General features: G+C 52.6%; 4 protein-coding genes and 1 non-coding gene across 5 annotated transcripts; 3 read left to right on the top strand and 2 right to left on the bottom strand.

The window, feature by feature from the left end:
- The first annotated feature begins 537 nt into the window (after window positions 1-537).
- Window positions 538-4,732, top strand: fphA (putative sensor histidine kinase/response regulator). The gene is made up of 2 exons (XM_073754697.1): window positions 538-4,228; window positions 4,277-4,732. Exons 1-2 carry the CDS (start codon window positions 617-619, stop codon window positions 4,568-4,570), a joined length of 3,906 nt encoding a protein of 1,301 aa, XP_073618286.1. The 5' UTR covers window positions 538-616; the 3' UTR covers window positions 4,571-4,732.
- A 3,464-nt stretch (window positions 4,733-8,196) lies between these two features.
- BDV17DRAFT_288988 (uncharacterized protein) lies at window positions 8,197-16,166 on the top strand (the record flags this gene model as incomplete). Its single annotated transcript, XM_073761549.1, has 13 exons — window positions 8,197-8,660; window positions 8,718-9,231; window positions 9,292-9,967; window positions 10,016-10,465; window positions 10,509-12,667; window positions 12,719-12,815; window positions 12,861-12,886; window positions 12,934-13,797; window positions 13,865-14,149; window positions 14,212-14,286; window positions 14,351-14,691; window positions 14,743-15,193; window positions 15,276-16,166. 13 exons carry the CDS (start codon window positions 8,197-8,199, stop codon window positions 16,164-16,166), a joined length of 7,293 nt encoding a protein of 2,430 aa, XP_073618285.1.
- A 1,109-nt stretch (window positions 16,167-17,275) lies between these two features.
- BDV17DRAFT_t41 lies at window positions 17,276-17,362 on the bottom strand. The gene has a single exon. It is a non-coding gene; the product is annotated as a tRNA-Gln (tRNA).
- A 1,890-nt stretch (window positions 17,363-19,252) lies between these two features.
- Window positions 19,253-23,152, top strand: BDV17DRAFT_288987 (uncharacterized protein; the record flags this gene model as incomplete). The annotated part of the gene is made up of 9 exons (XM_073761548.1): window positions 19,253-19,529; window positions 19,564-20,014; window positions 20,775-21,539; window positions 21,868-21,957; window positions 22,029-22,148; window positions 22,252-22,452; window positions 22,527-22,691; window positions 22,752-23,050; window positions 23,115-23,152. 9 exons carry the CDS (start codon window positions 19,253-19,255, stop codon window positions 23,150-23,152), a joined length of 2,406 nt encoding a protein of 801 aa, XP_073618284.1.
- On the bottom strand, window positions 23,114-27,584 carry BDV17DRAFT_256844 (ankyrin repeat-containing domain protein). The gene has a single exon (XM_073757131.1). It carries the CDS (start codon window positions 27,399-27,401, stop codon window positions 23,298-23,300), a length of 4,104 nt encoding a protein of 1,367 aa, XP_073618283.1. The 5' UTR covers window positions 27,402-27,584; the 3' UTR covers window positions 23,114-23,297.
- Window positions 27,585-27,652: the final 68 nt, after the last annotated feature.

Genomic DNA, 27,652 nt, shown 5'->3' with positions numbered 1-27,652 from the left:
CAAAATCAAGCCTTCCGGCTGGCATGCCTGACAACCTGACAGCGACCATCTGCTGTCATCAACGACTCGCACGAGTCTTGACTTCCGATCTCCAGGCGTTGCCCATTATGAGGGACTAGCGATTCAAAGTTTTCTCGATCTCTCTCCGGCCGGACTCCATTCTTCATTTCCGAGACGACAATTGGCAGCAGCTGGTCCTTGGAACTGACGGTTTCGCTTCACGATTGGCGGGTTTGACTCCGGCGGTCATGTGACTGCTCAGTTCCAAGGCAGGCTCATGCTCGGCGGCGGCGCCCCCCCCCTCCGCCCCACCACCCATTGCTCCTGCTGCTCTCCACCAACTGCCCGTTGCCAATTCACGGCCTCAGCTCCCGGAGATGTTATTCTCTGGCTGCTCTCAATCTCGCCTGCCGTGACTAACTCGATGTGGTTCCCACGAGCCCCGCAGTCTTCCTGAATTTAGCCTCGATTCTCTCGCCCTTTTCGCTTCACTCTCCCCGGATCTAATGCCACTCTGTGCTCGATAGAAACAAGGATCCCTAATCAGATCAAGCCTAATGCACTCAAGTTCTTGAGCGCGTTTGGACTTCTGCGACATCCCGCTCTCCCTTCGAGCATGTCCGACCAACCCCCTTCCCCCCATCCGACGGCGGATCCCTCCCCCCAGGATGTTCTCACGCGCGATGCCTCAACATTAACACCAGACACTGGCCGAGGCTCTGCCCCGCCGCTAGACACCTCCCTCGGCGCCTTTGATCGGGTATACCCCATCCGCTCCCTCGTCTCCCTCGACCGCTCTGCCGCCCCCGATCCCCCGCCCCAAGCCGTCAAGACTCCCCTGTCTTCCACCGGCGGTGCGCGGCGTTACTCCATCATCGACGATCAGACTTGGACCCGGTTACGATCAGCATCCGATAGCAGAACAAACTCGGTAGACTTGAGCGCTGCGAGCGGCGACACCAGAGTCACACCAGAAACCTCAGAGCCGGCGTCTCAGCGGCTGTCGGAAGCCTCTGGCCGACCACGCGCACACACTAGAGAATACAGGAAAGGGGAAGATGCGCCCGTTTTCACACCTTCGTCCCAAGACGATCCCGACCATGGAGACTATGAGCTCATGACCACTCGATTTCGACATGTCACGACCGACGATGGACACGCTGTGATTACCGGGAGAACTGTTGATTCGTTCAAGAGATGCGAGGACGAACCAATTCACATCCCTGGCGCTATCCAAAGCTTCGGTGCCTTGGTAGCCGTTCGCGAGGAAGGGGAAGAGCAAATGGTGGTTCGCATCGCGAGCGAGAATTCGAAATCCATCCTAGGCTATTCTCCCAACGAATTGTTTTCACTGGCGAGCTTAAGCCATATTTTCCCTGAAGATCAGGCAGATATATTCCTCGATCACGTTGATATTGTGCAGGAAGATGGGTATGACCCGTCTACGGACGGCCCGGAGGTCTTTATCCTAACCGTCAACCTACCCGAGGGGAACACAACCCGTGTTTGGTGTGCCATACATAAGACTCCCGCAACCAACGGTCTGGTCATATGCGAGTTCGAGTTGGAGGATGATCCCGAAAACCCCTTGACGACGTCAGGTTCAGTCTCACCAGCTGTTCCCACAAACACACTCGATGTACTGCCCACCATTGAACAGTTGGAAGGTAGTACGGTATCGATCCATCAGCCATTGCGTGTCCTACGTCGTGCACGCCGGAGGAAGGGCGAGGCTGCCGCGATGGAGGTCTTCAGCATCGTTAGTCAGATTCAGGACCAGCTGGCTCGTACGGATAGTATGCAGACATTGCTGGATACAACTTCGGGGTTAGTCAAGGAACTCACCGGCTTCCACCGCGTTCTGATATACCAGTTCGACTCCGAGTTCAACGGTAAGGTTGTCTCGGAGTTGGTTAACCCTACCATGAGCATCGACCTGTTCAAAGGCCTGCACTTCCCGGCGGGAGATATCCCTAAACAAGCACGCGATTTGTATCGGGTAAACAAAGTTCGACTTCTTTACGATCGAGACCACATCACATCACGGTTAGTTTGTCGATCGCACGAGGATCTCGAAACACCGCTCGATATGGCTCATGCCTATCTTCGTGCGATGTCTCCTATTCACATCAAATACCTCGCTAACATGGAGGTTCGATCATCCATGTCGATCAGTATCAACAAAATGGATGATTTGTGGGGCCTCGTCTCTTGCCATTCATACGGAAACAGAGGGATGCGAGTATCATTCCCAATACGAAAGATGTGTCGGTTGATTGGAGACACCGCCTCTCGAAACATTGAACGCTTGTCCTATACATCTCGCCTACAGGCCCGCAAGCTCATCAACACTATGCCGACTGATGCGAATCCGTCCGGATACATTGTCGCTTCATCAGACGATCTGCTTCGTCTGGTTGATGCCGACTACGGCGCACTTTGCATCAGAGGAGAGGCAAAAATTCTGGCTAAATCCCGTCGGACCCAGGAGATGTTGGCTCTACTGGAGTACCTGAAAGTGCGGAAATACAACACGGTTTTGACTTCGAATCACATTGTGAAGGATTTCCGAGATCTCCACTATCCCCCGGGCTTCAAAGATATTTCTGGTCTGCTATATGTCCCGCTGTCTACCGACGGTCAGGATTTCATTGTCTTCTTCCGGCGCGGTCAACTAACCGAAGTCAAATGGGGTGGAAATCCAAACGAGGCGAAATTCACCGAGGGCCATTTGGAGCCCCGCAAGAGCTTCCAAACTTGGCGAGAGACTGTCCTAGATCGAGGTCGTGACTGGACAGAGGCCGAGATTGACACCGCTGCCGTTCTGTGCCTGGTATACGGAAAGTTTATCAAGGTTTGGCGACAGCAGGAAGCTGCCATAGAGAGCTCCAGTCTTACCAAGTTGCTTTTGGCCAATTCTGCACACGAGGTACGGACACCGTTAAATGCCATTGTCAACTATTTGGAGATTGCGATGGAAGGGGCTTTGGACGTCGAGACACGGGACCACTTGAGTAAATCTTATTCTGCTTCAAAGTCCTTGATATATGTCATCAATGACCTTCTCGACCTCACCAATGTAGAAAAAGGCCAGAGCCTTATCAAGGACGAGCCCTTTAACCTGCCAACTACCTTCAACGAATCGACGAGTATGTTCGAAAGCGAAGCGAAGCGCAGGGGCTTGAATTACACCGTCGTAGCGCATCCTGGACTCCCTGAAACGGTCATCGGCGACCAACGACGGGTGAGACAATCTATCAGTAACCTCATCGACAATGCGATACAAAACACGTCAGAAGGTGGAGTGACTGTCGAAGTGTGGCATACACCCGGAGAAGGTGACACGAACAAGGCAACTGTGAAGATAGCAATCTTGGATACTGGAAATGGCATTTCCTCTTCAACCCTTGAGCGCTTATTCAGCGAACTGGAGCAGATATCGGCGGAAGACGATGGCCATTATTTCAACAGTGACGGAGAGGAGGTCGCTGAAGAAGGCAGTAGTACTTCAACGAAGGCGGTCTTGGGCCTAGGACTGGCACTGGTCGCTCGGATTGTGCGCAACATGCATGGACAGCTGACTGTCAGATCGGAAGTGGGAAAGGGCAGCCGTTTTCAGATCTCATTGCAGTTCCCGATACCGCCAGGGCCAGCGACAAACAGCCCGAGATGGGAGAGTCCGTTAGTTCCGACCCGGGACTCCGTAACCGCCTTTCCGTCCAATGAAGACATGCTCCTTGTTGATAGTTCCACTGGGTCCAAGCGCAATAGTCAAGATAGCTCTGGCAGCAAGCGTCCTGCATTTTCCTCAAGGTCACAGTCAGACAACGAGCCCGATGGCGTTACAGAGAAGCGGCATTATGAGCCGCAACAGCAACCCGACGACGTTGAGGCACCTGTTATCGAGACCTCAGATGACAACGATAAGCAAAGGCAGCCAGACGGCATTGTTGACGGGGAGGAATCCAGCCCGTCTCAACAACCCGGAGTCGCGGCTTCACAACCCTCAGATAGTTTGACATCTGATCCCACTTCCAACGCCAGCGCCTCCGGACAGGGACAACTTCGCGTTCTGGTTGCGGAAGATGACCCCATCAACGCCAAGATTATACAAAAGCGACTCGGGAAACTCGGTCACACAGTCCTCCACAAGGTCAACGGCGAGGAATGTGCCATTGCCTACTCCGAGGACCCGGCGCAATGGGATGTTGTGTTGATGGATATTCAGGTAAGCTGCCCGTATACCTGAAACCGAATTGTACTAACAGAAATTCAGATGCCGATTCTGGATGGTATAGATTCGACGAAACGTATTCGCAAACACGAGACGCAATTGGCAAACACAAATCATCACGTTCCCATCTTCGCTGTGTCTGCCACATTAAAGGAAAAGGACGCCCAGATGTACATGGATTTGGGCTTTGACGGATGGATCCTGAAACCGGTCAACTTTGACCGGCTCAACACGCTCTTGGCTGGTATTCGCGACGAAGGAGCGCGCAATGGCGCAGTTTACGGACCCGGGCAGTGGGAAAAAGGAGGATGGTTCACACCATATACGACGTCGTGAGCTACCAGGCGTTTTTGGTTACGATGTTGTTTATTTGCATACGGGGACATGAACGGCCGGTGCCTGGCGCACCTCGGCTATCTTATTCTTATGATACCACCTGTACATACATCATCTTCACATATCTAGTTACACCACCATATACGAACAAGTAACAGGGCCATGATAATGCAAATCTAATGACACAACTGACCAATGTAGACTACAAGACTAAACAACCATACGGTGGCATCGACACGGCGGGGTACAACAACGCAGTCGGCTTCTTCAGGATCATGTGGATAGAGTTTGTGTTTACGTTCCTCATTGCCTTATTTCCAAGTAATATTGCCTATATCCTTGTTTTTCTGTTGGTTGAACTTAGGTTCCTGACTATGGCGGCGAGTCACTTTGCCAAGGCAGATGGGCATGCAGCCTCGGCCGTTGCGTTGCAAAACAGCGGCGGGGCGTTTTGTTTCCTGGCTAGGTTGGTGCGGTGGTATATCGTGTTTCAGTTGTTGTTGCAGGATTCTTGACTGGATTTGCCGTCGGGGGATACGTCGCGGTCTTTTGGGAGGAAGAGCTTTAGGTTGAAGGGGAATGGAGCGTGAAATGTTGCCTCTGACTTGACTTTGCGAGGCGACGCGTTCGGTCTGTTAGGTAGAGGGGCAAGTCCTGGGCATGGGATGTGTATTGGAAGTCAAACTAACCATCCCATCAAGCGGGGATCTAGGTCTATGCACCAGGCTAGGATTGAGGGGAGTGTTGGACTGAACAGATCTTGTTCTAATTGTGGTGACTTTTTTATGTGATGACGCATGGATCTTGAATGGTATATCCTTGGCGGTTATCTGGAAGTAGCTTGTCATGTTCCACATACGGACCTATGTCCTGTTACCTGACCATCCAGTCGGCAGAGTACATCGATGTAGTATAGGTATAGGTATAGGTATAGGGCTTCCTGAGGTCTAGTTTGGCGATTGCGGTAGCAAAGTCTTCATCGGAGGCGTAGGTTGTACGGTAGACGAAGTATCCCAGGGCCAGGCGTGGTCCGAGAATGCGTATCGCTCTGGGAAGCGCTATGTGTACGATTTCCCTATGAGGCTGGTGTGCCACCATGGTTTTTGTCGGAAGCGGACTTGTCGCTCTTGCGGTGATTCTTCTGGGAGGAAATCCTGGGGAGGGCCAGTGCGAGGACCAGGATTTGTGGTGGAATAAGGATCCGATTCTGTCTGGGGATGGTGAGAGCTCCGGAGACATGGCTAGGAGATGGTTGACGCAGGTGGAAGGAATTAGACCAAGTTGGAGGGAAAGTTACATGGCCGCCGCAGCGATATCACAAATCCGATCACTCGGCCCCTAGTGGACAACGACAGGCTAACGAGCCCGACTTCTACTCTTTTAGCTAGTGCTTAGATATACGCAATCCGTGGTATCAGTCATAAGACATTGTAATGTTGGACTCCACTATAGTAACCTACCTAGGGTTCTTGAGAATGACGCCGTCAACGACTACGCGGTCCTTTGGTATCTGAATCGTGTCTAACGACTGAATCGACTAGAGATATTGACACCGCCGTAAAGTTAGTACTATATAAGCTATCTCAATATGGCAACCCTAGCTAGCTAGGTAGCGAACAGCCAAAGGTGGAGAATGACTTCAAACACAGCATCCTGCAGGCTGTGACACACCCCGCACGTATACAATCACATCACCTGCATCCTCACCTACATCCGAATCACCTGCGGCCCAAGCTCATGCCTGTCCATTAATATTGCAGGATAATGCAGTGATACATGATCTGGATACTACTAGTAAGTCTTTAGAGGTCGATGCTGCTAATCCTCCATCTCTCCCTGACGGACATGCTTCATCCAATAGCCAACCTGCAGCTCCCCGGACACGGATTACCAAAAGAAGAAGATTGCATGACCTACTTATCAGACTCCAGTTGCGACTGGCTGGGAGCCATGGCCATTAGATTGTCTAGCGGCAGGAAGACCAAGTGAGCGCTGCTATCACGGTTCGGAAATCCGTATCTCGGTTACCCGCCGTAGATACTTGGTGATACTTGGACTGGCTTGACAGAAGCGGACACGACGGCGTAGAGCATTTTTGTTTTTGATTCATGATATATAACCTCCTAGTGGCATGAAGGGCTGTATCACAAGACAAAACTACTCGAAACGAGGGAGAAGATAGCTAGAACAACGCCAAAGTATCCTGGAAAGCCTGATCAACCGCCGCCGCCAAATCATCTTGAAAGTATTCCGGGTCAACCTTCGCCCTAATCTCATTTTCAAACCGATTCTTCTCATTGTAAAGGTTACTAATCATGCCCTGGGCAACATACCCAACTCCCGCGTCTCGAAACACCTGAGCCTATACATGGACACAACGTTATTTGCTTCGCTCACCCTACGAAACCCGAGAGCTCGGTGGACACATACCTTTCCCCTCCCCGCCGCAAGAGCATCAATAAGCCGTGGGTGAATCTCATTGTACGCGTCCAGGGCTCGCTGGCTGTCCTCCGGAGACAGCGGGTCAAGAAGCGCGAGGGCCTGGCGCGCACTGGTTGCTGTGGTGTGCGCGCTGTAGAGCGAGTTCGCGACGGGGAGGGCTAAAACGACGCCACCGTTGTAGCCATTTATTGAGGCCTGCACGCTGTCGATGCGCGTTGCTAACGCGCGGAATTGGGCTAGGGCGTCGTCGACGCCCTGCGCAAACGCGGAGGAAGCGAGGAGGAGGGTAGAGACAGTCCTTGCGAGTGAGATCTTCATGATTATCTTGCGCAGCTCACTCTTTCGCAGCTCGGGAGGGTGAGGGTAATTATAGGCTCTTTCCAACGTCGCAGCCTTTTTGGCCCTACTTAACCCTCTCTCATTTCCTCGGGAGACGTCTGACCACTGCCATACCGCATGCAACCGTTTCTCTCAGCCATCCCTGTCTGCCCTGGGTATCAGCAGACCTCATTTCCACCAAGCCTCGATCCCAGCTTCGCGCCCATATGGACCTTTGCAAAGATATCACGCATGTTCGCGGGCGCTGCGCTATAATCCGAGAATCCCGGCCCAGTAGGATGGGCAGGAACTGCGACGCCCTGCATGATGCGGTGATCTCTGCACATTGACTGCAGACACGAAGCATTCTGCAGATGCGCACAAACTGGTCACATCGCGTATCTAGAAAATGGCTGGCTGAGTGATTGTTGCCAAGGTGATAGAATTCATTTGGTGTAGTACATGGCGTTTACCCCGCGCTGGAGGTTGTCATAGGAGGCCAGAGGCCATTGCATATTCATGGCTTTTATCGGAGACAGAGAGGACTGGCGATATGTATCTTTCTGGGGACCTTCCCTTGAGTGACTGTCGATCATAACCCCGATTTCCAAGTCCTAGTGAGCTTTTTAGGGTGTTTTAAGTACAATACACGAGCGCAAACCCGTCAACGGTGTCCCTGGCGATCATGGTACCCTTCATCTCAGGCCAGCATGCGGAGGACGGCTCGCAGGCAAGTCATCCGAACACACAAAATGACCATATAACCAATGACACCGCAAAATCCAAGAATATCAATGCCGTCTATCTCACAGCGAAGTTATACTGACTCTGCCCAGGTAGGATGTCCCCCAATCGCTATCGTTGGCATGGCCCTCCGCCTGCCCGGTGGCATCAAGTCTCCCGACGAGCTATGGAAATTCCTCATCGAGAAACGCAACGGCGTCTGCGAAGTCCCTTCAACCCGGTATAATGTCGAATCCTTCTACAGCGAGGCCATGCCGCGCACTGTCAAGACACGACACGGATACTACCTGGAATCGGACCCAGCTTGTTTCGACGCGTCTTTCTTCTCCATTAACTCGCATGAGGCAGAGCGAATGGATCCGCAGCAACGCCAGCTGCTCGAGGTCGTCTGGGAGTGCCTCGAGAGCGCGGGCGAGACAAACTGGCGAGGGAAGAACATTGGTTGCTATGTTGGGGTTTATGGCGAAGACTGGCTGGACCTGGCGAGCAAGGATCCGCAGCATACAGATCGCTACCATATTTTGGGGACGGGGCAGTTCGCGTTGTCAAATCGACTTTCTTATGAGTTTGATTTTCAGGGGCCGAGGTGAATATTAACCTTTTCTCGTTTTGCGTGATGAAAAGTTGCTGATGACGGTCATAGTATGACCCTACAAACCGGCTGCTCGGCGTCCCTGGTAGGTCTTCACGAAGCATGTCAAGCACTGTACTCAGGAGACTGCTGCTCAGCGATTGTTGCCGGGACGAGCCTCATGTTCGCGCCGACAATGACTGCCACCATGTCCGATAACACGGTCATGTCACCAACTGGGACATGCCGCACATTCGACGAGAAAGCAGACGGGTACGGGCGCGGCGAGGGCGTAAATGCTCTGTACGTGAAGAGACTTGAGGACGCAATTCGAGACAATGATCCTATTCGCGCGGTTATCAGAGCGACTTCGACAAACTGTGACGGGCATACTCCTAGCATAACGACACCTGGATCGTACTCCCAAGAGGCACTGGTGCGATGGGCCTACAAGAAGGCCGGAATATCCGATATCACTCAAACGGGCTTCTTTGAATGTCATGGAACCGGTACAGTGGCAGGAGACACCGCGGAAGCATCGGTTGTGGCCAAGCTGTTTGAAGGGAAAGGAATCATCATGGGCGCTGTAAGACTGTCGACGAGATCTCCAAGCGAAGTTTTTACCGAAGGACTGACGTAAATCTAGGTCAAACCCAACGTCGGCCACGGCGAAGGCGCATCTGGAATCAGCAGCGTCATCAAAGGCGTTCTCGCGCTGGAGCACAATGCCATCCCACCAAACGTCTTCTTCGACACGCCAAACCCCAATATCCCATTTGAGGAGGGAAAGCTCCATGTCCCTGTGGAAGTCATGCCGTGGCCCGAGAACCGGCACCAACGAGTCAGCGTTAACTGCTTCGGAGTTGGCGGTGCAAATGCTCACGCGATTCTTGATTCTGTCTCTTCCTTCTGTGGTGGTTTTTGTTCTGCTACTCCCCCGTGCGATCGCGCACGTCTGCTGGTGGTTTCTGCGAGGAGCGCCGAGAGCCTGAAGCAGCGCATTCGGGCGGTGGTTGACTATGCAAATAACAACAACCTTTTGAAGCTCCAAGACCTGGCGTATACCCTGGGATTGAGGCGTGAGCATCTGACGCATCGTTCCTTCGTTGTTGCAAAGCCGAACGAGCTGATCGGTGAAGCTGACTTCCAAACTGGACGTGAAAGAACGGCCGAGGCGACGTTTGTCTTTACAGGGCAAGGTGCTCAGTGGGCAGGTATGGGAAGGGACCTGATGCGCGTCTTCCCTTCTGCGCGAGATGACCTCCAAAGTCTCGACGAAGTGCTAAAAAGCCTCCCAGATGGCCCATGCTGGTCACTGCAAGGTAGGAGATCCTACTCACGACGGAATTCCGCTGCTGACAAAAGATTAGAGGAGCTCTCGAAAGCAGATACAGAAAGTAGGATACACGAAGCCGAGCTTTCGCAACCGCTGTGTACCGCGATCCAAATCGCTCTTGTCAATCTGCTCTCAGAATGGGGCATCGCGCCCTCCTCGGTCGTTGGCCATTCGAGCGGCGAAATTGCTGCCGCGTACGCTGCTGGCGCTACCACGGCCAAGTCAGCTATTATCGTGGCGTACTACCGTGGCAAGCTTGCAAAACAAGTGGAGGGGCGAGGCGCCATGGCTGCGGTCGGTCTATCGAGAGAAAAAGTTACGCCCTACCTCAAAGATGGCGTAGTTGTTGCCTGTGAAAACAGCCCTGAGAGCATCACGCTGTCTGGTGATACTGCTGCAATTGATCATATAACTGGTGCCATTGCGAAAGACTATCCCGATATTCTTTGCAGAAGGCTCAGGGTATCTACAGCTTACCATTCTAGTAAGTGAGGCCCTAGTGATTATAATGCACGCTAACTGTGTAGGCCACATGAGCGAGATAGGGTCCCAGTATGATGCGTGCATCACGGAATACATTGAGCACAAACAAGGAATGATCCCACTCTTCTCAAGCGTCACTACAACCATGATCACTGATCCATCAGAGCTGAACGCTTCGTACTGGCGTCGGAATCTCGAGTCGCCGGTCCTCTTCTCGGCTGCTGTGCACGCCCTCGCTAGAAAAGCGAAGAATCCAGTCTTCATAGAGATCGGGCCACATTCGGCTTTGTCTGGGCCCCTGCAGCAATTATTTCGTGGGCTGAAAATCACATCAGACCTCGTCTACATCCCAACCTTGATCAGAAAAGAACCCGATAGCCGTTCACAGCTTCTATCGACCGCAGGGCTCGCCCATACCCACGGAATCGCCATCGACCTCGAACTCATCAACGGGTGTGGGAACACAATAGCGAACCTGCCTCCATACCCTTGGCAACATAACACTCGGTATTTTCACGACAGTCGACTGACCAGAGAATGGCGGTTCCGCCCCCATCCACATCATGAGCTCCTCGGCTCGCGCAGCGTCGAGGCATCCGATATCGAGCCCGCATGGAGAAACCTTCTCCGACTAGAAGACGTGCCTTGGATTGCGGAGCACGCCCTGCAGGGTAATGTCATATTCCCTGCGGCCGGGTACATCAGCATGGCCGGCGAAGCGGTGCGACAAGTGAGCCACTATGGCGACGACTATTCAATCAAAAATATGGTCATCAAAGCCCCGTTACTCATGAAAGAATCGGCGGAGATTGAACTCGTCACCACGTTGAAGCCCGTCAAGGTGACAGATCTTCTTGAATCGGAGTGGTGGGCGTTCACCATCGTCTCGTACGACGGCACATCCTGGACAAAACACTGCCACGGCCAGGTGAGGCCAGGAACTGATCGGCCGCCTGAAAGGCACAGTATCAGTCAGAATGCACGCGTACTAGATATAGATACCTGCTACCGCTTCGTCGAGCGACTAGGCTTCGCCTACGGCCCTCTCTTTCGCCGGTTCACGAGCCTTTCTGCTGACCCCACCGAGCGGAGAGCATCAGGTACCCTGATTGACCTCGAAGGTTACGCCAACAGTCGATATATCCTGCATCCAGCAATAATGGACCACCTGCTCCAGACGTTCCCCATGGCAATAGCACAAGGTCTCGCGCGGCGGTTCCAGATAATTGTCCCCGCCGCTATAGGGCACGTTTACGTCGCCGCACCTGCTGCCTTCGGACTGGAAATAAGCCTGGAAGCACGGATGGCTGAGACTGGATTTGGTACCTGGACTGGGCGAGGACTGATGACGGCTGGGGAGAACATCGTGCTTTGCATGGCGGATGTTGCTGGGTTTCCCGCGTCAGGGCAATCGGATTCTACGTCGGGCATCCCGCTGGGTTCACAAATTCACTGGGCGCCGGATATTGACCTTGTCGGCTCAGATATTCTGCTTCCACGGAGGGAGGTGGATGACGAGTATGTGAGGGTTATGCGGACGTGTCGGCAGCTGGCTGTACCTTACATTATCGAGACAGCAGCAAAGTTGGCAAATGTCATGCCAGAAACTCCTCACTTTGTCGCCTGGAAGGAATGCGTGATAAATACAGCTGCGAGACTTAGTCAGTGGTTGGACAGCAAATTCCCCGAATCGCAGCACTGTGCGAAGATGAGCTCAGAAGACCGGCAAATGCTCATCCAGACTCTTTCGACCCAGCACACATCTGATACCGGTAGCGAACCAAGCCCGATGTCATGTCTCAGATACATTTACGAAAACTGCGAGGAGATTCTGACTGCAAAGGCTCTCTCGCCCGAGACATACCACCAATTGAATGAATACTCCGCATACCTCCAGTCTCAGCATGACTGGGGCTACTTCCTATCAATACTCGGCCATTCAAACCCAGTTATGCGCATCCTTGGAATTGGAGATGAGACTGGCAGTGTCACCAGGACTGTTCTCGAACACCTCAAGTCGCCGGAGGACGTGCGACTCTACTCGGCGTACATATTTACCAGCACTTCGCAAGAGAACGTCGATGCTGCGGAGAAGATATTTGCTGACGAGGACATTCAATTCAAGTTACTTGATCTAGAGCAAGACATCACGGAGCACGGGCTTGAGGCACGTTCTTTCGATTTGGTTGCTGCTTCTATCAATGTTTGTACTACAGTCTGTCTATACATACCCACTAGCTAACCGTACAAGCAGATTCCCACCAGCAACAACAGCCTCATTCCCACCCTCGAGAGAATCCGAACGCTGTTGAGGTCGCCAGGGCGACTACTCCTCCGTTATATGAACAGAGGTGCGACTGATTGTCCTGTTTGGTCAACTCGCTAATTCATTGCAGACCACATCTGTACAGACTTCATAATGGTAGGGCCGACGGTATCGACATCCCGAAATATACTGATCCTAGACAGGGCCTGCTAGAAGAGTGGAATATCAAATATATTGCTGAGCCAGTATCTTCTTCCCTGAAAGAACTAGACACTGCGCTTCGAACTGCTGGTTTCTCCGGAATTGAAGCAGCCAGCTCGGACACGATATCATCGGACAACGCAAGCCTCACCATTATATCCAGTATCTTGCCCGAACCGGTTGAGAAGAGGACAGTTGCACTGCTTACAAATGATCCTTCCGGCCCTTGGGTCAACGTTCTCAGTGCGACTCTGCTTCAGCAGAATTACGAAGTCTTGACCTGCAATCCCCAGGATGGTCTTCGTACCTATGAGAAACCGCACTTCGTTGTCTCTCTCCTCGATCTAGACGAGCCATATCTGTATGGCCTCTCTGAAGAAAAGTATTGCGCATTGCAGTCTTTCTTCGGGCGTATGGAGCAGAGCCAGAGCCTAATCTTATGGGTGACAAAGATGTGCCAGCTCCACTGTGATGATCCTCGCTATGGATTGATCTTCGGTTTCGCGAGGACAATGAGGCACGAAAAAGCCGCTGACTTTTGCACGTTCGAGACAGACGCCTTTGATGAGCACGTCGCAAGCTCTCTAGTGCAGGTCATCGAGAAACTAACATGGTCCAGGGAGTTGCCGGACACAGATCCTGAGTATGAGTTCGCCCTCTATCAAGGGCAGATCCATGTCGGCCGGTGCCACTGGGTCTCGCCAGCGGATCATATACAGAGTCACTCTTCTAAGGATTTACCACGGCGGCTAGACATTGAATCATTAGGGTCAATCGATACACTGCGCTGGACAGCATTCGAGAGTCCGCAGCTGGAAGAGGGCCAGGTCGAGATTGAGATGCACTACATTGGGTTGAATTTCCGGGTTAGACAAGCCCGCCATTTCCTACATATTTCGCCACCCATCGCTAACGTGTATTGTATTCGGACAGGACATCTTAGTTGCCCTGGGTCTTTTCGGCGAGCCGAATGAGTTCGGACTGGAGGGTAGTGGTATTGTCCGCAGAGTAGCGTCAGGGGCCGTTCGAGATCTGAAGGTAGGCGACCGAGTGGCTCTCTTGACGACGGGCACATTCCGCACGCGCTTTGTGGTGCACTCGCGATATTGTCTTCAGATCCCTGGTCATATCTCGCTTGAGGACGCGGCTACGATGCCGTCTGTCTATATCACAGCCGCATACTGCCTTGTTCATCTTGCGCGTTTGCATAAGAGTGAGGTGAGCAAGAACGACCCATATAGAGACCCCAGGGCAATTCCTTTTTAACAGATCTACTGTAGTCGGTGCTGATTCACTCGGCCTGTGGAGGTGTCGGCCTTGCAGCGATCCGTGTGTGCGAGTACATCGGGGCCAAGGTGTGTAGATTCAAGAAAGCCCTTCCCAACAGCACAAAAGGCAACAGGCTAACGAGTCCTCTAGATCTACGCAACGGTCGGAAGCGAAGAAAAGGTCCAATATCTCAACGACCGCTTTGGCATCCCGCGCAACCGAATCTTCAACTCACGCAATGCCCAATTCCGTGACGACGTAATGCGTGAAACTGACGGGAGAGGTGTTGATGTCGTTCTCAACTCGCTGACCGGTCCCCTCTTGCATGCTTCGTGGGATTGTCTCGCCTCGTTCGGCAGAATGATCGAGCTTGGGAAGCGAGACTTTCTGAGTAACGGACAGCTCAATATGGGCCCGTTCATCAGGAACCGGGCGTACATGGGCTTTGACCTTACGCAGGTCGGTAGGGAAGCTTATCATACATATGAGACGTATGGCCTTGATTTCAACTGACCTGATGGACTTGACTGATTTTTCCTCAGGATGCACACGCAATTCGAGACACTGAGCGCGCAGAACGAGCTCGTCCCAATCCGCCCGATACGTGTATATGAAGCATCGGAAGTTGTCGACGCGTTCAGATACATGCAGCAAGGTGTTCACATGGGGAAGATCCTGATAAAAATGCCCGATAACCCAGCAACCCTAGCAATTGCACCTGGGCAGTCGCCGTTCTCGTTCCGGCCTGACGCTTCGTATCTTCTTGTTGGAGGCCTAGGCGGATTAGGTCGGTCTGTGTCAACATGGATGGTGGAACGAGGTGCGAGGTGCTTGCTCTATCTGTCTCGATCTGCCGGCTCATCCGGCAATGGTCAGGCTTTCATTCACGAGCTCGAAACCCAGGGGTGTCAGGCCATTTGTATTCCTGGAGACGTGACTGTCCTGGCGGATGTGGAACGCGCCATAGCACATTGTCCCCGTCCTCTTGCTGGTGTCGCCCAGCTGGCTGGTTTTCTCCAAGCAAGTCTGACCCGACCCATGATAACTAGTCATCCTCTGCTAACACGATGTCTAGGACCGTCTGTTCAACGAAATGACTCATGAAGAGTGGACATCCTGCCTCGCGCCCAAGGTCCAGGGAACATGGAACCTGCACAACGCAACCCTCACCTCGAACCTCGACTTCTTCATCACAGTCGGCTCTGTCTCCGGCACATGCGGAAACCCAGGCCAAGCCAATTACGCCGCCGCGAACACCTTCCTCTCCTCATTCACGCAATATCGGCGCTCTTTGGAATTACCCGCAGGCACCGTGGACCTCGGCGCCGTCGAAGAAGTCGGCATGATGGCCCAAAACCCGGACGTACTCCAACGCGCACAGGCTGCACATGTTATGTTCCCAAGCGAGCAGCAGCTTATCAAAGGGCTTGAACTTGCCCTGTCAGAATGTAGCGCGCCACCCGCAGCAGAGTCCATGCTCTCCGCATCATGCATCATCGGCCTCTCAAATACAAAACCACTGTCCAACCCATCAGTCCGACCGTACTGGGTCCGCGACGCCCGATTCAGTCTATACGCGAACCTCGAATCGAAATCTACGGAACCAGTCCAAGGGCAAAGCAACGAACTCCGACTTCTCCTCCGGCGCGTCGAACAGAATCCCTTGCTTTTGAACGACCCTGAATCCGAAACCATCGTGCGCCGCGAAATCGGCGTTCAAGTTACGCAGCGGATGCCGCAGGCAGAAGAAATGGACGAGGAGGAGGTCGGCAATATCGCTATTGATTCGCTGATGGCTATTGAGATTAGAGGGTGGGCGAGGCGGAACCTGGGGCTGGATATTACGCTTGTGCAGATTGCGAAGGCGAAGACTGTTGGTGGGTTGAGTGGGCAGGCGATGAGGCATTTGAGGGTTAAGTATGGGTTGGAGGACGGTGAGCAGGCAGTAGGAGGTGGGGAGAATTGATACGAAGATAGTCAGATCCTCGTTGAGAAGAGTGTTTGGACGCGTAAGACTATTAATTCCAGTCCCGTCTAGCGGACAATATCGTTCAGCTCTCCAGCCAGGTCCTTTGGTGATCAATAAGTAGAACTCTTACTGTATGAGCTGTGCATCCTAACCAGGCTCTGTATGGGTCTGGGCGGCGTAATCACGTCCTTGACTCAAGTCTCGGAATGAATCAGTCCTAAGTTTGTCACTCGACGCGTTACTATCAAAATCCGCTTTCACTGAAAAACTACTGGCCTCGACTGCACGTTCCTGAATGCGTGGCACATAACGATATCTGCAATCGAGTCTTGGTCAGAACATGTACACATACAGTACTAACTGGTCAGCACAATCCGGCTGTCTAACGCGGCAGCTGCCCTCCAGCCACGATAGACCCAAAGGACATAGCGACAAGAGTGGCATCTTCAATAGCCTGGCTCGCGCTGTGTCCTGTATGAGGCAGGAATGGATGAGCGGCGTCGCCGATCAGGATCATTCTTCCCTCTTGTCGCGATATCCAGGAGTCCAGGGGTTTCCTGGTGACGAGGGCATGGTTAAAGCATCTTCCACGCGGTGTTTTTGGATACCACTGCTGAAAAAAAAAAAAAAAAAAAAAAAAAAATGCTTGGCAATCGGCCAGTGCCGGATTCGACGCAGGACGGGGTCAGTAGGGGATTCTTGGGCCCCAGTGCGTTGTTGTGTTTCGTTGGTGAGGTCCTGTTGTCATGTCATGTCAATACGGATTAGGGCTGGATGACCTCAACCAAGATCAAGGAGAGTCGGTCACTTGACCTCGAAAGACCCTCGGTGACGGTTATTTGGTTTCGAACTGGTTACATTTTCGATCTGGCTAGGCGAGCAAGTGAGAGTGACTGCAGTGGATAGAATTCATGACTTTTACATACGAGTATGTTCCACGAAGCGGAATAAACTGCCAGCTAGGTCCCTACATCATTTAATTTCAACTGGGTACACCCTGTGTATCATGTTATTAACTGACATTTCTCTTTCGTAAAGCAACCATTAGCTAAATGACGGTAAGGGGCGAAACAGAGATAAATAAGGTGGCAAAAAAAGAGTATGAGAGGTCCTGCCCGGGATCGAACCGGGATTACCAGATTTGACTCTAACTTAATCAGAGTCTGATGTCATGACCATTAGACCACAAGACCTTGATGGATTTCGTTTACATTAATTTGATCTATATTGCAGATTGCGGTTGCAATGCAATTTGGAGTCGAGATGATGGTCTCACGACGCGTCGCCATAAAACAATTTGCTTTACATCTGCCCACCACACGCGTTTATATATTTATAGTTGACCGGAACACGTGGAGCTTAGTTTGAGAAAGGCTTTTTGTCTTGATTTGGTGGCGAATAGGTGTGATGAGCAAGTTGGGCTGTTCATTGCATGGAAGATATATTTGTGGTCTTGGACTGTATGGGGTTTCACCACGACTTTTTCAAGGCGCTCGGTGCAGAAGAAACAAAAATGGTGGAAAAAGTCTAGCTCCACATTGCAGTAGATGGCAATACTGATAAAAAGCTGGCTGTCTGAGCAGGTGGCGATGTTTTCTATGTACAGAGGTCCACGGCCTGCGCAAGTCTATGGCACTGGGGTAAATAGGGAGGAAGGAAGAGCCTCCATCGGTGATTAATGATATTACCCCGATATTGTGGCTTTTGAGTATATCACTTGGATGAAGAGAGAGAACACCATCGGGCATTAAATCAGTGAATCCTCAGTAAAAGTCCATCGAAGCCAGGGTAGTTAGCTATCCAGAAGGGAGCCGGGATCGATGCCTCTGGAAATATCTGCCTCTTTTTATCTGAAATGACCGAAAGCATTTGACTGGGTCCATAGGTATTAATAAGGTTGGCGTCTAGTCCTGTCGCAAGTGTTGACGTCCTTCCTACCGGTTGCCTCTGTGGTCTAGCCGCATTGCCATCCTGAGCCCCAACGCAAATTAGTCAACGCCTCATTCAAGTATCTAACAAGATACAAAATGGTGGGGAGCTCTTAAGATCATGTTAACTGACTCCCCGAAGACGTACCTTGCTGTAGCCCTTGTTGTTGACGACGGATTCATCCTCGCGGCTGCCGCTGGAATTCTGGGCTGCGACCCATGTTTTCCAAGCATCCTTCCCCTACTCAGCACAAGCGTATTGAGGAACTAAATCGCGTCTCAATCGGAGAAATCTGCTCTGCTTCTGGAGTAGTAGAAGAGAGCATAACTCGAAGGATGTACCACAGACTCGAAGCCGCAGCTTCACAGTCTCTAGCAAGAACCAAGAGCATACGAATCCCCTTCTCCAAAGCATAAAGAGGTACCTTAACTCCGCCGCTAAGCCTCCTGTCCACAAGGAGGATATATAGGGCCGAGCTGCAGTAAAGCGCGTCGTAAAAAGAGTAGCCACAAAGAAGCGACCGCGACTTGAGCTCCGATATGGTCTGAATAACCGAGACAGCGGTATCCACGCAAGCCTTAGGAAATATCTTGCATCATTGCTGGGAATTAGCGTTGACTGGCGCAGCAAGACCGCGGAATTCAAGCATGGCCCCCGTAAGCAGGAGATTCGCCTGCTCATACATCAGGTGGAGATGAGCGACAGGCCGGGTTGGGCATTTTTTCAAAGGTCAAATGCGTAGGAAGATTCTTTTGCCAATTCTCTAGCGCATGTTTTAGTTCAGGAAACGTGCTTGATCAGATGGTGATATCGCCCTCCTCGACGGAGGTGGGCTTGCGATAGACAGATTCGACGAATCGGCCTAGCAGCTGCCAATGACGCGCCAAGGCAACCATGGTGTCGACCCTGGTCGAATCCATAGCTTCGTTAGTGCAGTCCGGCATATGATTCAGCAACGAAGCGTCAATCTCGGAGTCATTGATGGAGAGCGGCCGGCCCATGTCGGTAGTGTACAATCGGACTGCGGTATAGACGCTCCACCATAGCCGTTAAAACTCAAGTCCATAATCTCCTACAGTCTGGAAATTCTCGGCGCTTTTAACTTGTCATATTACCTTAGGCCTCGAATTGACCTCGTGATCTTCTGGGTGACAATGCCAATGGCCACGACAAGACCAACATCTACCCAGACACCGACTAACCCCCTGCGCCCAATGACCGAGCCATGGGACATCTCAACCTCGTATCCATACCCGCGAAACCTCTCAAAAACCGTCACAGAAGGAACATGGCTCCGCATCGCAACGCACCCCATCCTCCCCGAGATCGTCTTCGACATGCTCGGCGACCTCTACTGCATGTTGATCTCTCTAGACGAGGACGCGAAAGGCGGAGATCCATCGCCACAAATCGAGCACAGCATACTCTCTGGTATCCCCTTTGACAAGTAAGCTGAGTTCTCCAGCGACGGGACAGCTAGTCTTCATCTCAGACGCCGGCTTTGGCGTCGATAATATCTGGACGATGCCGTATGCCGCGTGTGCCGAGATGTCCGGGCAAACCCCAGAAGGGGCAAGAGATTCTACAATGCAGCAAACAAACTCTACATTCAGGTTCTCCTCGAGCCCTGCGTTTCATCCAACCGAGCCCAGAATCATTGCCACGAAGTGGTTCCTTACTGGGCGGCCAAACGGCGCGGGCGAAGCCTGGGAATTTCCATATTCAGAAAACAAAACCGCACTTCTTCCAGAAAGAGGACGAAAGCGAGTCATGCAGCGGAGCCTCCCACCTACGTGGTCACCAGACCGGTATTTCGAAAGCCAGCTCGGCTCCGAGCAAGCGCAGTATACACCAAGCGGCGACGGCATCATCTTCAGCCGGAACGTCAGAGACGGCATGAGCGGAAAGTTCTCGAGGTACATGTCAGAATTAACGGAGCATTCCTACTAAGCACGACCACTGGGCACGTCACCGAGCTTGTGGGAGCGTCAGCCAGTGCGCCAATTAGAGCTGCGAGTCCCGGTGGTGCAAGCTTTGTTCTGGCAGACACTCGGGACGCTTATTCCATATTTCCTATTCACGGCCTGCCGTGAGGGAGATGTATATCGCCCACCAGCGACGGCCGATTCATAGCGTGTGTGCGGACGGGAAAGGACTATATGTTTGGAGACATCGAAGGGACATCTGGGGAGGGTGTCTGGATCGGGCGAGATGCAGTTGCCGGGGAGTCATTCCACGATAGCATCGTTGACGTCTCTTCACAGGGTGGAAGGAATCGAATCCAGCGCTGAGACGAAGCTGACGTTGATAAACGACGGCGGCGAACGTGTCCTGCTCATTGAGAAACCCTACGTCCATTATCAGATATAAAATACGCACCGTAGCACTTGCCGTAGTTGCAACTGGGAGGACCTCAATTGAGATGACGGTCCCTGCAGGAAATGGCGCTATGGCATTCAGAGTCTTTCAGTACATATGGCTTACGACTACCACACCGAAGACTGCAATATGGAGCAAGCCTGGAGATTTAGTTCGCCTTTCTGAGATTGACCGTCATGATGTTGCCGCTTAGCGGGGACGGAAAGAGAGTATTCTGGCGGCGATCGCGGAGGGTTTTGAGCATGAAGATGCCGGCTGCACATTGCTGATATTAATTGTGAACACGGGCACCTGCAGCACATTCTATGGCACGGAGATCAATTCTCAGGCGGACGCACGGGATGCCTTGATGCGCGTTTATGCAGAGGGTGGGGAGGGCGTCTCGCTTTCTGTGAAGAATTACCAACTCCCCGCTCGATATGCACGTCAGCGTCTCATCCTCAGCGCAGCGGAGCTCAATATGCTCGTTATCCCTGAAAGCGGGTGGTCCTTCGACTGGGGCCTCACGTACTTCATCGACGGATACACGAGCCACGAGCACCCATTGCCAATCCCAACACTCTACGACGACGTTCTCTCCCGCATCGCTGCAAGCGGGAGCTCCTACACCCCGCTAGCCGTGATGAACTACGCGGCTTCTTCGGGCAACATTATATGTTATCAGATGGAGAATATACCGGGCGACACAAATCTGCGAAAGTACGTAAATCACGATGTCCTCGAGTCCTTGACAGAAGTTAAACAGGCGCCGAAAAGCTCGTACCTCTTTTTCAACACGACACGGTCGACTGCCTCCCATGCCGCGCGCGGTGTCCGGACCAACATCGGCGCCCATGGCGAGCAGCCGATCGGGTACCTGTATCACTCTGAGATGGAGATTATGGGCATGGGTGGGCAGAAGCCGTACGATGTTCTCCGGGCTGTGACGTTAGGCAATGCCGATGTCGCTCGGAGTGCAGTCGTCCATTGGGAGTGTGGAGGCCGGGAAGTTGGCGGATTTGGTTATTATCCTGAAGGATGCAATACGATTGAGAAGGTCCGGGAGGAGATTATGCATATGGAGTATGTTGTGCGTGGTGGGCTGTTGTTTGGGGTTGAGGATAGGCTCGTGGAGGTTTGGCCGAGAGAGGGACGACGCCAGGTGAAGCCTAGGATGAGATTTGACTAGAACCTTGCAAGATCACAACGCCATAAAGTGTAGCACCATTCTAGATGCAGAATGATGGGTCACAGCTCCCCACCCGTTCCAAGATCCGCTGTGCGATACAGAGTAGATCCATCGCTTAACCCTAGATGAGCGAAGCATGACAGCATCGTGATGTGGCGTGCTTCAACCCTCAGATTTTCCATCATTATTCCTCGAAGTACTATTCTTCTGACTTTACCTTAGAGGCCAGCAATTGCATCTCAAAATGTCGCAAATGGCAAAAGACAACACCTTCCAAGCGCCCGGGAGTGCCCAGACGCAGCAAACACCGGGGTTAGTAGCCACAGCCACAGCCAAAGCCCTCCCCAAGGTTAGTACAATAGGGAGCTAACAGATTGGAATAGTCTAGAAAGCAAAATGCAACCCGCCAGCGAAGCAACAAAACTCGAAACACCGGACGGAATCCAAGAGTATAAAGGATCCGGCAAGTTAAAGGGGAAGAAAGCGCTCATCACGGGTGGAGAGTACGTACCGTACCCCTCCACATCACCCATCCCATCCAAGTCTACAACCTCAAACCACCCCGAGGCATGCAGTAATATTAACGCTTTGATTTGCCGCATGCAGCTCCGGAATAGGCCGCTCCGTCGCAGCCCTCTTCGCGCGCGAAGGCGCAGACGTAACAATCGTTTACCTCCCAATCGAAGAAGACGACGCGCAGGGAACGAAAGGGCTTGTTGAAGCCGAGGGGCGAGAGTGTCTTCTTTTCCCCGGGGATCTGAGGAAGAGGGATATTTGTAAAGGGGCGGTTGAGGCGCATGTTAAGCAGTATGTACCCCAACCCCTTCATCCCCTATATTGGAGTGTTGGAATGGGTGTGCTAATGAAAAGGATCTATCTAGGTTCGGAAAGATAAACATCCTCATCAACAACGCCTCAAAGCAATACATGTGCACTGATTTCACGGAGATAGACCTCGACCAGGTCCAGGACGTCTTCGAGACGAATATCATCCAGATGTTTGCCGTGACGAAGTTCGCGTTGCCGCATATGTCGAAAGGAGACTCGTACGGTTACCCACCAGTTCCCCCCAAAAGTCAACTCCATACTGAATCGTGTCTGTGCAGAATAATAAATAACACCTCCGTAACCGCCTTCCGCGGCACAAAATCTATGGTCGACTACGCATCGACCAAAGGCGCAATCGTAGCATTCACGCGCTCCCTCGCGCAGCAGCTAGTGTCAAAGGGGATCCGCGTTAATGCTGTTGCGCCGGGAAGCACGTATACGCCTATCCAGGTTGATACGCGCGATGCGGAGTCCATGCAGGGATGGGCGAGTGGGAAGCCGCTGGGAAGACCGGGGCAGCCGAGTGAGGTTGCGACGAGTTTTGTGTTTTTGGCTAGTGGGGAGGCGGCGCTTTATTGTGAGTCTTTACTACCTTTTACTTTATATGGTGGGGTTATGATTGGTGGGCTAACGAGGGCTAGATGGTCAGATATTACATCCTTATCCCATTGGGGAGTGAGCGAGCGGTTGTGGTAAACGTGGTAAAGGTGAGTACGCTTTAAAAGGACTAAGCTAGCATCGGTATATAGCAGAGGACATGTCAATAAATAGGAAATCGCTATGCTAAATGTACATCATCACAGTCCGCTAAGTAACCCACGATGCTAATACAACCGTGCCAATGTCGTCGCCGTAATCAATAACAAAATCAACAAAAGGGTATATATGTGCCGTCCAAACAATGAAATGGTGGGTTTCGCGTCGCTGGTAACAGTTGAAGAACTAGTAGGAGCTGGATCAACTGATCCGTTGAGGAGGATCTTATCCGGGGAAGACTTCTCGAGGATCCTTTGCTCTCCTTTGAGCTTTGTCTGGTTGTTCTTCAGGCTTGAGGCGACCGCGGGCTTCTCATTGCCCGATCCAGACTCAGCGGGCTTTCCTGCAGACTCAAGTGGTTGGGCTCCTTCGGGTGCGAGCTGTAAAATCAAGTTGGCCAGCTCGTCATGGCCCTTCTCCTTTGCAATCATATACGGGGTCTTGCCATTTCCATCCTTGCCCCAGACGTCCGCACCAGCGGCGATCAAACGTCGCACCGACTTCTCCCAGTTGGATTGTGCAGCCAAGCGCAGATAATGCCCCATATAGTGATTATCTCGGTCTATATCCGCGCCGTACTCCACGAGGAGGACGCCAATCACGTTGTTGACCATGCTGAGTGGCGTACAATCCCATATGTCCTTGAGGTTGGGGTTCGCACCGGCCTCGAGGAGCATCTGGACAGATTCCAAGTGACCCGCCATGACCGCTATATGGACTGACGATCGTCCATATTTATTTTGAAGATTGATATCGGCACCGTGGTCTAGAAGGAGGCGCGCTGTCTGCACGTCGCGCTCGCTGATGGCCCAGTGGAGTGCGGATTGGCCCATGTCGGGTTCTGTCGTGTTGATCTCGTCCTTATCAGCGTCGGGAAGACGCTCTTTGAGCTCGGTAAATTGCTTCGCTCTTACCAAGGACCAGAGAGGGAGGGTGCCTGGGATGGAGAGCCCGGTGTCGGAGCGCTTGACGTCGTCGATGAGGGTGCCAGTTTCAGTGCGTTGAGGTAACCCGTTGCTTATACGGCCTTCTGCTTTTTGTCGTGCGCGAGCCGCTCGAAGCGTCTCTAGGACGGCCATGTGATGCGCTTCATGGGCAATCAGGATCGGCGTCCGTCCATACTTGTCCTTGATGCTGGGATCGCCGCCGTGCTCTAAAAGGACTTCCAAGGCCTCCAGGGCCCCGGCGCGAGCGACATCGTGCATCGTCGTCATCCCGTTGATGTCCTGCATATTGACATCCAGGGTTGGGTCGTAGGCCAGCAGGATGCGTATGATTTCGGCGCGGTGGTTGACGGCCGCAGAATGGAGAATGCCGCGGTCGAAGCAGTCCTTATGGTGCAAGTCTGTGCCGGCTTTCATCAGCAGCTGAACGACAGAGGTATAGCCATTGTCAATAGCACGCATGATGGCAGTTCCATTCGAGCCTTCTTGCTTGACTTCTGTGTCAGCTCCCTTCCTAAGAAGCGCTTCCACCACGCCACCGTGGCCGCGATCCGAGGCACTGGTAAGGGCAGAGTTGCCACTGGAATCCTTGTGGTTGATGTCAATGCCCGGGTGATCAAGCAAGACCTGGACAGGCCCGACTGGGCCACTTTTGGCAGCATGAATCAGGGCAGTAGAGTTTTCAGCAGAACAGGTTTTGTTCACTTGAATGTTCTTGTTGCTGAGGAGCATTTTGAGACCCTTGACCGAGCCAACTGTGGCCGCAACAATCAGCGGCGTAAAATGTGACCATCTTTCATGAGAGATGTTGACATCAACGCCTTTCTGAGCCAAGAGCAATTCCACAATGTCGGAGTTCCCGTCAAGGATCGCCCGATGAAGGGCAGCGCGACCGCTGTTATCTATGGTGTTGACCGATGCACCTGCCTTGGTGAGAACAGCCAGAACCTCCATCTGGTTTCTCCGGACGGCAAGTGATAGCGGCGTCACTCCATTTAGGTCTTTGATATCTGGATCAAACCCCCGGTTGATGAGTGCCTCCACAAGGCGAGGAAGGTTGAAGTGCACGGCCAAATGAACCGCAGAGCCGTTTTTCGCGGACCAGCTCATGGATTCCTGCTGATCGTCCAAATACCACAGAGCTTGAGCTATGGTACCAAGACAACCGGGTTCAGCGAGAAGGGCGATAGTTCGATCATACAACTGATCGGTCTTTGCATCGCGCAGGTGCCTACCCCAGCTGACAGACGCATACCGTAAGAAGGGGTACTTTTGTAATCGATTCTCAAAATCAAAAGCTTCTGACGGTCCGGCACAAGCACCGGCCCGAAAAACATCAAAATGAAGATAGGCTAGGCATGAGGAGGCGACGTAGGAGTGTCCATCGGGGAACCACCGCTCACGGTTCTCTCTGAAATAGTCCTCTGCCGAATAATGGACCAGCCGGAGGCAATCAGACTCATCGAACTGCACAAGACCAGCACACTTGTTTGCAAGGATCCTCGCACGAATAATATCATCGGCATCAATGTCCGCGTTGCCCTCTTTGACCGCAAGAGCGTGTTCGATGGCCTGTTCATGGAGCGGCTGCTCTGCAAAAACAACCCAGAGGAGAAACTGCATGACCGACGCCCTTGTGGACGGGGCAAGTTCAGTGATGCGGAGCATTGCATCCTCATAAGTGCCATCCAGCTCTTGCGGCAAGGAGTTCAGGGCGGCACGGACCTGTTTGACGTTGAGTTTTGCATCGAGCGTGTCCATGTTGAATTTGGCAAGCAGAAACATCCCCCCATTGTTCTTGACCACCGTGTCGAGAATCAGATCCATCAGACCCTCTGTGGTCTCCGTGCACTGGTGCAGAAAGTCGGAGGCGCTGGTTTTCCACCGGACATATGTGGCCAAGTCCTCTGCTACAGCGGCGATGGGGACAACACGAGCGTTGAATTGCAGGTAGTAGGAGTGCCCCTTGTAGGCGCAACGCTTCATGTCAAGATAGCAAGGCGGGCAAAGGTCATAACTTTCGTCGTACTGTGTTTCGCATTCGGCGCAGTGATACTGCATTGTGAGATTCTCCCGGTTGCAAGTATCGCAGATGATGTAGCTATCAGGCGAGTCGAGGTGTCGAAAATGGCGGCCGATATTGGGCAGCGGCCGCGAGGTCACCATGAGGTTGATGATAGCCTCGCTCGTCGAGGAAGGGGCAACCCATGGCGCCAGAGTGGACAACAATGGCAGCCGCTCGTTCTCATTTTTCAGCTCGTCCAGACCATCGAGGACGATGAAGACCTTGGTGAAGCGGCGCATGAGCAGACTGAGGGTCGACGTGAGCTGATCGCGCGAGGGCCTTGTTCCATCCTTGCTATGCTTCTTGAACAACTCCATCATGTTGTCGACACCGACATTGTACCGCTGGACGAACTGCTTGATGATGCTGGACAACAGGTTGTTTGGATCCTGCGACAAGGGATCATCCCATTTGCAGTACAGCATAATCACCGCAGCGCCCTTGAGGCCTCCTTCCTCGCGCACTCGCATCGCCTCCAGCTCATTGTACACAATCGAAGCCAGGAATGTCTTTCCAGCACCGGGAATACCGGGGCAGAAGAGGCGGGTGTTCTCTCCTTCCCTCCACTCGCGAAACTCGTGGCGCTCAAGGAACCATGTGCAGGTCCCTTTATGATGCTCGTTCCAGATCATGCTCTGCTTCGCGACGAAGTTGAGAGGCGAGATCCAGTCGATCAATTCTCTCAGCTGCTTCTCGTCAACGGCATTCTTCACACTCTGTCCATCGCGGTAGATGTCCTGGGCGAGGGCGTGGGTCGACTGGTTGATTCCGTCCTGCAGCAGGGACTTTAAGCGATAGATGCGCTGAGTGAGTTTTTCGGCGTCTTTCTGGGTAAAAGGCCATGCAAGCGACTGGGCGATTTTGCCGTGCGACGATTGGCTTTTGATTTTGCGCTCCAACTCTTCGAGTTGCTGTCTGATTTCCTTGAGGATGCCATCGGGCTCGAAGAGCGGTCGCAGCGAATCGGGCACTTTGTCGTCTTTGAGTTTGTCTGGGTGAAGCTGTTCAAGCAGGGAGGTAATTGACATCCATAGATTGGTCACTTCCCTGGTGAGGTCAAGACGCTCTTTCCCTCCAGCTCGAACGCTCCCAAGATAGCCGATGATCTGGTAGGCGAGGGTTGCGAGGCCCGCAACGCTGGCCGTGATACTCAGCGGATCCATGGTCAACAGCCATTCCCTCCAGAAAGCTTTGGGAGCAAGAAAATTGGTTTTGTCGAGATCCACGGCGCAGGGCCAGGCGCATTAAGTAAGAGCAGGCATTGGATACGAGGAGTTGTCACCGAGATCAAAATAAAAGGCTGCAGCAGCCCCAAACTCAGCCTGGGGGCCAAAAGCAACAGTGCGACCGTCCACAGAGCCCACTGACACACACGGAAGCTCCCGTGCATATTTCTAATCTCTTTTCAGTCTGA

Source organism: Aspergillus undulatus (assembly GCF_047715775.1).
Source record: "Aspergillus undulatus strain CBS 261.88 unplaced genomic scaffold BDV17scaffold_10, whole genome shotgun sequence".
Taxonomy (NCBI): domain Eukaryota; kingdom Fungi; phylum Ascomycota; class Eurotiomycetes; order Eurotiales; family Aspergillaceae; genus Aspergillus; species Aspergillus undulatus.
Note: the sequence above shows the minus strand (reverse complement) of the source record. Positions and strands in the feature narration are given on the sequence as shown.